The following is an 11895-nucleotide window of genomic DNA, read 5'->3' on the forward strand; positions in this document are numbered from 1 at the left end:
TTTTATCAACCAGTTTTATAATCCATGTACACCACAAATGACTGGCTTCTCATATAGAACATAAGTTTCTAAACTAGGGTTATAACAGAAATTTATTCTGCATGCTTGAAAGATTAGTCTAACTATGTGACTTGGAACAATACTGGATGATATAAATATCAAAATGGTTTACAAATTATGTAAGTACACCTAGTAGGTTATACTTCATTAGTTCCAGATTTACAGTTGTGATATCGTGAGATGTTATATTGTGACTTTATTTTAGGCCTGTGCAAGGCGGTAATTAATTCTTTATGTTATTGTCATTAAGTGGTTAATGAGTCAAAAACAAATAATCAAAACATTTCAGATGTGGGGGGCGCCAAAAGTGTCTTTGCCCCGGGGTGCTGAGAACCCTTGCTACGCCACTGATTTTGGTGAAGATCCACCCCCAACCTGCGAAGTAGTTACATCGACATACAACAGACAATACTATTATATTTATATAGACATATAATACAAAGCATTCATATGTAGTTAACACAGTTGTGCTCAGGATATTATTATTTCTAACAGCCTTCAAGTCTAATGCACAACATTATATTTTATGTTGCCAATCTAACAAAATTAGCACAGTAGCTAATGCATCTAAACCTTCAATCCATTTTCTGGAACAGTGTAGTTCCCGTACTGTTCTATTATACATTGGGCCTTCTCCCGAAACAACTGATCTGTCTGTGGCTCCCACCAGTTCTCGTTGTTTCCGTCTTTATTGAACTGACGCCCTGTAAAAAAAAATATTGTTCGAATTTTTGCTAAGTCTGTCGTTTTAGTCTGCATGGGTAAGATTGGCATTTATATACATAGAGGTTTTGTTTCAGCTCTAATTAACAAAACCGAAAACTTATTATTATTTCGTAAATACAAAGCACGTACATATATACCTCTAGCTACCTTGCTGTGTTGCTACAACATGCTCATCCTGACTAAAACCTTTCTAATAGTAGCAAATACAATACCACACTATCACTATTAAGTACGATAATATCTAGATTATACCGAATAATTAAAAACAAAATGTCATTGATAAGCTTCGTTACCCAAGTTAATAATTATGAAAAAAAAATCGGAATATTTATAGTCCAATCTTTCGTACAGATTAAGAGGCACATACCCAGTTTCAACTCTAATATACAACAAAAACGTTATGATCCAGAATAAACTTGTAGGAGTCTAAAACTTTTCTTTTTTTACTTATAACTAATATAAAATAAAATCTACACATTCTCGACTCATTCCAACAAAAAACTAAAATATTCAAAACACTTCTTGATTGACTTTAAAAGTAACACTATCTGGACTAATACTAAAAATATTAACAAGAACTACAATGACATGCATTTAAAACGACGTCGTGCATGTAATGCTTGATAGAAACAAAAATGACTTACTGCCAAGATCACTTCTATAAAAAGGACATACTACCAAGATCAATCCTCCAAGAAATAAATCTACTAAGATTAACCCTTTTATAAGAATATTTACCAAGCTCAGTACCATAAAAATAACGTATTGCCAAGATCACTTCTATAAAAAGAATGTACTGCCAAGATCAACCCTCTAAAAAGACATCTACCAAAATCAATCCTATAAAAATGACACCTATCAAGATCAATCCAATAAAAAGGATATCTACCAAGATCAGTCCTATAAAAAGGACATCTATCAAGATCAATACAATTAAAAGGATATCCACCAAGATCAGTCCTATAAAAAGAAGGTACTACTAATATCATTTCTATAAAAATGGAATACTACCAAGATCAATTCTATAAAAAGGACATACTACCAAGATCAGTTCTATAAAAAGGGCATACTACCAAGATCAGTCCACTAAAAAGGACACACTACCAAGATCAATTCTATAAAAAGATCATAATACCAAGATCAATCCTCTAACAAAGGACATATTACCAAGATCAATTCTATAAAAAGCTTATCTACCAATATCAATTTTATAATAAGGATATCTACCAAGATCAATTTTATAATAAGGATATCTATCAAGATTAATTCTATAAAAAGGGAATACTAACAAAAATCAGTTACAGAACATTTCTAAATTAATGAATTATATATCAACAACTGGTAGAGCTGAATTTTCAAAGAAACATTGTACATGCTTGTTTTTTGACTCTCATTAACATAAAACTGTGATCTACGTACTGCCAAGTATTTACGATTAAAATTGTTATCTAACCAAATTCTTTCATTATAGAAAAAAACTGTGAATTGAAAGTTCATTTAGCAAAATATTGTTATAATAAAATGAAACAATTTTAGAAAATAGAATTATATAGAATGCTATTACATTTTAACTGTACAAAATGAACATTTCCAAAGACATGTTAAAGTACAAATATGCAATGATAAAATCAAACACAAAGAATATTTCAATTTTTATAAAAATGTTTTAGGTAAAGCATATTTTGGTATTTCAAGATTATTAACCTAAAAGGTTCCAGACTTCTTCAATACTGTCATAAATTTACATTTTCTTTACATCAATTTTTAGCAGTCCCATTCTCTCTCATTTTCCAAAAATACTTTAATCATTAACACTTAGTTTTATATTTGAAAAAAAAAAGATTTCATTGATGAAAAGAGAAATTAAGAATAGCCTCACAAAAGCCTGTATTTTTATTGTTAAAAAGCTGGATGATTCGAATTTTGGAGCAGCATTAGTTTTACTGTTCTGATATGCCCATAGCTTGAAGAGAGATAAAAATATTAAAGAAGTTTTGGCAGTTTGTTAATCCCTTTTATTTTCTTTTTTGTGTGTGTGTGTAGATTTTTAACTTCAAACATGTTTTATTTTCATTTATAGTTCTATGAATAAGGCTACTACACATGTAGTAATTTACATATTCCTTAATTGACAACATTCTAAGTCATGCCAACTGTTTGTGCTTTGCCTGCATGTATGATAAAAATTCATGGTTTAATCTCTATTCTTTAAATGGCATTGCAGTAAAACTGACTGTTAGCTTCTGATAATTTCGAAATTCTAAGTTGTTTTAGTGATGAGCGAGCTCCTTGTATTAAGGAATCACTCAGCATTCATTATCTTCAACCTAAACTCAATGAAAATACATTAAACAAAATTATGTTTTATCAAATGTACAAGATATTATGACATTTTTTTGTTACCTTAGATTTAACACTTCTTATCTCATTTGATGATTCCCTTCCTCATTAGTTTACTCAGGGTAGGCAGACAATGTATGAGATAAGTACACTAATCTTCGAACTTAGAACAACTAGATAATATGATTAGTTATAAGCTTGTCACAACTGTTAAGTATATAAAAGTATTTCTCACCAGAAACTAAAACATAACATTTTTGTAACACATACACATTTTCCAGATCTATACTGACCTCTGTCATCAAACCCATGAGTTATTTCATGTCCTATGACAAAGCCGATTCCTCCATAATTCATATAGCTGAAAAAGGTATTATTGAAAATGCAAGTAATTAAATTTAGTTATTTAGTTAGTTTCCTTATGATATTTTTAATAATCATCACCAAATCAGAAAACTTAACATAAATAATACAAATTTTACTTTACTTCTAATTATTAATTGTAAAAACAATAACCAAAAGAAACACTGTACTAGCTACATCAAATTACCAGTAGACCCACTTTTCCATAGCACAAGATCATTGATTTATGTCAAACAGCTTACATCATCTATAAAACCACTAACAACTCCAAAGTAGTAAACTCTCACCTCTGTATCTGGATAAACACGTTTTCCCACCGATTCATATCTCCACAAACAAACACTTATATTGCAATACCAGATGATTCAAATTCTCTTGCCAAAAAATTCACGACTCTATACCAAAAGATTCAATAATGTATGCCACACCTCATACAAACAACTCCAAGTCAGAAAACTTACACCTACATGTCTGAAAAAAAAGTTTTTATACCATCTCACATCTCCATACAGGAAGACTCATATTGTGATGAACAAAAAGTTGGACCCTGAGTCTAATCATATTCCTACTAACCCTAGAAGAATACCAGATGGTTCACATTCTCTTCCTAAAAGACTCACAACACTATACCTAAAGATTCAATAATGTATCTCACACTTCATACAAAAATACTAACAACTCTATACCAGAAAACTCTCACTTTCACACCAAGAGATTCCCTTATTCATTCCTCGGGTTTCTTTCTTCCATATTCAACAAGAAATATCTACATGCTTAGAGATGCACAGCTCCATGTCAGAAGACTCACATCTCATGTCAAGAGACTTGAATCTCTATACCAGAAAATTCATACTCGCATATCTGAAGAAACGCATTTCCTTACGTATTCATACCTCCACAGAAGAAGATTCATATTGCAATACTAGATGGTTCACATTCTCTTATAAAAAACTCACAACCAAAAATTCAATAATATCATCTCTTACAAAAATAATAAAACCTTTATAACAGAAAACTCACATCTCCACAACTAAGTACTCCCTTCTTCAAGCCTTTGAGACCCACATACCAGAATAAAAACATCTCCATAGTGAAATACTTCCCTTCTTCTTACAAAGCGACTCATACCACCATACCAGAAATTCCATAACTCCTAATAAAAAGCTCACAACTCTATACCAAAAACACATATCCCCATAGTAGAATACTCTCATTTCTATACCAGAAAATCTATAACTCCTAATAAAAAGCTCACAACTCTATACCAAAAACACATATCCCCATAGTAGAATACTTTCATTTCTATACCAGAAAATCCACTTATACATCATGTAGAGCCAGATTAACTTTGATGGGGTCCGGGGCTTCTAAATTTTGTGGGGTCCTTTTAGGCATATTCAATTTCTTTGTTTACTGATTTTCCACCCCTTAACTAATTTTAAATACTGTTCAAGTCTCAAATTGTAACTTTTACAGTTCACGTGCATGTAGGGAATAAATTGTTGTTATTTTTTAATTTAGAATATGACTTTATACAAAATGAGTAATTAAGACGACTGGGAGTACCCAAAGATATCACCTCAGTGGGGAGTCGACATGTGAGGGGAGGTCAGAGGATGCCATCTGAAGGTAGCATAACTATTATGTAATGTGCAAAATATGTCAACACCTGAGGACTACATAACTGTTATTATAGGCACCAGAAGGCAGTGACGTCCACGAAGCGGCACTAGAGGGTGCGTTTGCTACGGATGACGTCATAGTTCCATGAAGTGGCACCAGAGCGCTGCTGCTTTAGGGTGGGGTAACATCATAGTTCAATACCAGAGGGCCTATTACTATAAACAGACACTGTTAACAAAGTTCTATAGGCAGATGGTGTTACTAAGGGTAGTGCTTGTATAAGTGAATGGTCTTACTAAGGTTCTATAGACGGAAGTTTTACTAGATATATTACATGTGATTTACATAAATAGATGGCAATTCCATAAGTGGACAATGATACTTAGGTTCTACAGACTGGCAGGGTTACTAAAGTTCTATTCGTGGATGTGTTACTAAGGATAGTTATTTTTATACTCAGATAGTCTTACTAAGGTTCTATAGGTGGATCGTGTTACTAAGGGCAGTGTTTGTATAGTTGGATGGTGTTACAAAGTGGATTGGTCTAATTAAAATGCACAGATGGTCTTACTAGGCATATTGTGTGTATCTTATAAAGGCAGACAGTGTTTCTATAAATAGACAGTGTTACTATACTTCCGTAAGTTGCATACAAGTTTCAAGTGGTCTCAACTTATGTTTACAGTTTTCATTTATGTATTACATGTGTTTTACAAAGGCAGATAATTTTTCTAGAGGTGGAAAGTGTTACAACACTTCTAAAGAACTGCATATAGATTTTAACTCGTCTCAACTTATGTTTACAGTTTTAATTTATATATTACATGTGTTTTACAAAGGCAGATAATTTTTCTAGAGGTGGAAAGTGTTACAACACTTCTAAAGACTGCATATAGATTTTAACTCGTCTTAACTTATGTTTACAGTTTTCGTTTATTTAATACGTGTTTTACAAATATGGATGGTGTTACTAGGTAAATTGTGTTACTAAGGTTCTATATATGTAGATGGTATTACTTGGCAAATTGTGTTAGTAGAGTTAGTGCTAATAGGGCAGATGATGTTTCGATAAATAGGTAGTTCAATAGGATGATAATCTTATTGTTTCAACATGTGATTAGATCATCAACATTGTTTAGATTTAATCATATGTCCTAAAAGTTAGAAGTAAATACATTATTCTATTGAGACAGCTATTATAACACTGTTACATAGATCAGCTTTTATCACACATATTATCTTAATTTGTACATTATTTGGCAAATATTATATCCAATAATTTAACTTATGTACTCTTACAATTATCTGTAGCTTCACTAATTCATTAGATCCATACTTTTTGCTTCTATATTTAACTTACGTGACATACATTTTGCATTTTCTGATGTCTTACATGTAAAAAAAATGTTGCTAACTCATTTCTATAATTAATATATTGTATAACATCTATTCGACTTTAAAAGAATGCTTATTTAAATCTCATTTAGATTTATAAGTTGATTTGTCTCACTAAAGTTTAAAGGATCTATTTAGATAGTTATGTTTAACCATTACAGTTCTTATCTTTCTGTAGATATTTTCACATATATTTGTCTAGAGCCTGTTTCTTGCAGGTTTGAAACTTTATTACTAAGCACAATAGTGCTTAGTATGTAGGGATGGGGCGAGAAAACTATGGTTGTCACATTCAATCTATTACTCTATGATACTTGAAAATTACTGCTAAAGTTAATTTATAGCCTTATTTGAATACCTAATTGCCATTATCGAGTGTTTCACAGCTTGTGAGACTCCTAATATTATTTAAAACTGTTGCTAAAGTAGAGAACTTGGAACTAGTTAAAAAACCGAAGTGTTCATCTTTCTTTTTTATTTTCCCATGCTAGCCATATAATGTGTGAAGTTTTTGCAATGGCTTTAGTATGACAGAAAAGCATTTTAAGATTACTTGGGAGTAGGCTATCATTAAGCACAGTAGTGCTTAGTATAAGTTAAAAAACAATTGTAGTGTAAATGATGTTATCATTACCCCTTGAAGTTAGCTTTCTTAGAAAAATCTGGTTTTTCCTTTAAAAAGCTTAATTACAGGGTAAAAGAGGAATCACCAGCCAACCTAGATGACTGTACCAGGTAGAATACTGAATTCTTTATATACTAAACACAATCTGTGTCGTTATGATCTTGAAGTTCCAAAACATATATAATTTCGGTTTTTGTTCCACAATTCCTTGAACTAAATACAATTGTAAGACAGAAGTAAGTGATATGATTTCATATGTGCAGACTTATATGTTAGAAATTAATAATAATACAATAGTTATAGATGAGGAAACACAGCCTTTCAAATATGGTTGTCACTGATATTTTGAATAGTGTTTGCTTTGACTGCAAGGTTGCGTTTTATCAGGCAAGATCTGTGGAAGATACTGGTAAAACAGATGAACCTGTATTATAGCATATATATATGGTCCCCGAGCTCCAGCTCCTGCATATATGTCAAACGACTCAAACCCTTACAGAAATACTAACAATATAATAGCAGAAGACATACATCTCAACACTGAAAGACCCCACCGCCATGTCAAGAAACTCATACTTTCAAATCAAAAACACTCACAACTTAGATACCCTCACACCTCCATAGTAGAAGTCTAACAACTCTTAGAAAGAGACTCAAACTATCCCTAATGTTCAAAGTCATATTTGCAGCCCTTTTTATTATGTACCATCATAGGACGTCTGCCAAAAGTCTTACTAAGGTCTTATAAATGGTTACAGTACCTTATTAATTTTAAATCAAAATTTTTATTGGTAAATCTCAACACTTTATTCAGTTTATTGTCGCACTTGGAAGAAGGATTTAGACATTTTTCTAATAAGTATAACTAAGCCCTTTCATTTTTCCATAGCATCAATCTTCTTACTCTTACACAAAAAATGTCTTCCTAATTGCCATACTTCATGTCATACATCTCAGCTTTGCAACTATTTTATTAATTTATGGCCCACTCAATTAAGCTGTCAAATTTTTCTTCATCACAGAAAAAGTCTGTATGGTATCAGCTCGAAACATCGCTTCAGAAACGTTACAATATAAAGAGCTACCACATTTTTGAGATCAATTACGAACAACAGATATACCATAAAGGATCAATGTGTGAACGCACTAGTGCCATTATACTAACTACTGGAATGCACATTTATCACCAATGTTTGTTTTCTATTTTCAAAGTAACTTTTTTTTTACCAAATACAAAAGTCAATCCTCAGAATTTGCAGGCGATGTTATTGCAGTACATTGTTCACATACCAAATGGTTCAACTAAGAACTACACTCCCTTCCTAGACTCAAACCGCCTTTCATAATTTCATACTACATGCACTTATAAAAACACTCACATAATATGGCTTCTGACTAATCATTCTTACACTTATGTACGTTAAAAAGACCATTTTAGCTGTTCAATAAGCATTATTTACTATTAATCATTATACTTAAATTCTTACTTCGGCCTGTCTTTTCCAAAGAATACGCCCTGCAAGATTCCAGCCGGGAATTCTGTGAATCCATTTAAAATAGGTCTTCACATTAATGAGAGCCTTGGTCAAATAAATACGGATTTCATAAAGAAATGTTGAGACAATAATCATTACAAACTATTAAATTCCTTACTGCTTTTTTTTAAATACTGCATATCCAAAGCTGATTGTAACAATGCTCACAAAATAATTCGTTGAGTTATGCATAGATTACACCATACGTTAGACTAACAAAAATATTATATATTGTATCAAGATCTTTTATTTAAATAACTTTATAAAGCTTGGAAAACTTTATAGCAAAAATATTAACCTTTTTTTTTAGTCCCGAGGCCGCTTATGACCGTTAGGGCACCTTAGATGTTAAAGTATTATCAGTGATTCTCGGGCAGATTTACCTAGTGGTGCCCATAATTTAGTAGTGAAAGATAAGAGGGAAGGTATTTAACACCATCCACTGCAAATTCTTGGGCTACTCTTTTACCTAGAAATAGTGGGATCGACCAACACATTATAACGTCCAACGGTTAAAAGGGCGAGCATCTTTGGCAACGGGTTTCGAACCTGCGACGTGCAGATTGCCATGCCAGATCCCAGGTATTGGGCTAAGAGAAACAAAATGATTAAAGCTATTGAATAAAGTTTTATCCATGATGTTATTTCATGAATAAATACTTGTACTAGTTAAGTTCTGAGTTGTGAAACCAGTTTTATTAACTTGTAATAAAAAAAATAATATTGAAGGTATCTAAAGAAAATAATCCGCAGTTTATTTGCTTTCGTTACAGATTTGCCAACGTCTATTAAAGTGTCAAAATTGTTGGTACTTTTTAGTTTAGGTGTCCAACAATCTATGATAGTGTGTTATATAACAGGAAAATCTTTCTCTACCAATCACGTAAGAATCTGTTTGGTAGAAAGTTGAAAGTTGCTAAATACCTGAAGCAGATGTTGGAACATGCATGTATTTCTGCTCTATCAAAGTAAAAAGTGTGTATAAGGCTATAAATATCCTTTCGTTAAAGCGAATCCTACATCGCAGACCGAGTATGACCTAGTGGATAGCGTAGCAGACTGTGAACTCAAGAGTCAGTGGTTCGCGTCCGGTTTTCGGTGTCGTTGGTTTGTTATTAAATGACGACCAAATACCACTATTTGAATTATAGTAGCCCAAGAGTTAGCGGCGGGTGCTGTTCATTAGATACCTTCCATGTAGTCTATCAGTCCCAAATTATGGGCGACTAGCGCAGATAGTCCTTATGATATCTGCTTTTCGTTTTTTATATATTTTTTATTTACCCTAATCTATTGGTTTCTCTTCGTGTACGCATGCTTAAAAATGTTCAGTGATCTTATAAGATAATATATCTAAAATATAATGAAACTAGATATAAACAATAATCTTATAAGATAATATATCTAACACATAATTAAACTAGATATAAACAATAATCTTATAAGATAATATATCTAAAATACAATTAAACTAGATATAAACAATAATCTTATAAGATAATATATCTAAAATATAATTAAACTAGATATAAACAATAATCTTATAAGATAATATATCTAAAATATAATTAAGCTAGATATAAACAATAATCGTGTAAGATAATATATTCAAAATATAATTAAGCTAGATATAAACAATAATCATATAAGATAATCTATTCAAAATATAATTAAGCTAGATATAAACAATAAGCTTATAAGATAATCTATTCAAAATATATTTAAACTAGATATAAACAATAATCTTATAAGATAATCTATTCAAAATATAAATAAGCTAGATATAAACAATAAACATGTAAGATAATATATTCAAAATATAATTAAGCTAGATATAAACAATAAACATGTAAGATAATATATTCAAAATATAATTAAGCTAGATATAAACAATAATCATATAAGATAATCTATCCAAATTATAATTAAACTAGATATAAATAAGTGAATACTTTAAACATACGAATGCTGTTCTCCATGGAACTATAATAGGCATTTACGTCAGCCGCACGGGCATATTTCTTCCAGCTGTAAAGAAAGAGGGATGATTATTATATTTCATAAAGCACTTACTCTCTGGCCATTCCACATAACAACTGTTAGAAGGATAGAGTAAAAGTTTATAGCTTAAAATAAAAAAGGAAACAAACAACAATTTTGATTTTTGAAACTTCATTGTGAAAATATCGATAAACTAAATACACTTTAAAGCCTTAGTTAGTTTAGAGAAAAATGTTTCTTTCATTCTTGCTAATATTCTTTTTTATATCCTTAACATAACAATATTATCATTCTTTCCGCAGCTGTACATAACAATATTATCATTCTTTCCGTAGATGTACATAATAATATTATCATTCTTTCCGTAGCTGTACATAAAAATATTATCATTCTTTCCGTAGCTGTACATAACAATATTATCATTCTTTCCGCAGCTGTACATAACAATATTATCATTCTTTCCGTAGCTGTACATAACAATGTTATCATTCTTTTCGCAACTGTACATAAAAATATTATCATTCTTTCCGTAGCTGTACATAACAATATTATCATTCTTTCCGCAGCTGTACACAACAATATTATCATTCTTTCCGCAGCTGTACATAACAATACTATCATTCTTTCCATAGCTGTACATAACAATATTATCATTCTTTCCGCAGCTGTACATAACAATATTATCATTCTTTCCGCAGCTGTACATAACAATATTATCATTTTTTCCGCAGCTGTACATAACAATATTATCATTCTTTCCGTAGCTGTACATAACAATATTATCATTCTTTCCGCAGCTGTACATAACAATATTATCATTCTTTCCGTAGCTGTACATAACAATATTATCATTATTTTCGTAGCTGTACATAATACTATTATCATTCTCTCCTTAGCTATAGATAACAATATTATCATTCTTTCCGTAGCTGTACATAACAATATTATCATTCTTTCCGTAACTATTCATCCCAATATTATCATTCTTTTCGTAGCTGTACATAACAATATTATCATTATTTCCGTAGCTGTACATAACAATATTATCATTCTTTCCGCACATTCTTAGATATTTTGCTGTGTTTATAGCACACATCATGTTTCAGTTTTTATCTTTATAAAATAATATTATTATTTGTCCCATTTCTCCAATTTCCTGTTCAATCCCGTCTTGCTCCTTCAGAACACAACCTTATACTCTCCTTCCTGTTCAATCCCGTCTTGTGT

General features: G+C 31.2%; 1 protein-coding gene across 1 annotated transcript in view; it reads right to left on the bottom strand.

Moving 5' to 3' along the window:
• The window catches only part of LOC106457020 (membrane metallo-endopeptidase-like 1), a 104207-nt gene that overhangs the window by 9302 nt on the left and 83010 nt on the right, over positions 1-11895 (bottom strand). Inside the window, exons 13-16 of the mRNA XM_013916405.2 lie at positions 10631-10695; positions 8620-8671; positions 3420-3487; positions 634-764 (exon numbers count right to left, since the gene is read on the bottom strand). Coding sequence (XP_013771859.1) covers positions 634-764; positions 3420-3487; positions 8620-8671; positions 10631-10695 — 316 coding nt within the window. The remainder of the gene's footprint in view (positions 1-633; positions 765-3419; positions 3488-8619; positions 8672-10630; positions 10696-11895) is intronic.

The sequence above is a fragment of the Limulus polyphemus genome, unplaced genomic scaffold (assembly GCF_000517525.1).
Source record: "Limulus polyphemus unplaced genomic scaffold, Limulus_polyphemus-2.1.2 Scaffold282, whole genome shotgun sequence".
In the NCBI taxonomy this organism is placed as follows: domain Eukaryota; kingdom Metazoa; phylum Arthropoda; class Merostomata; order Xiphosura; family Limulidae; genus Limulus; species Limulus polyphemus.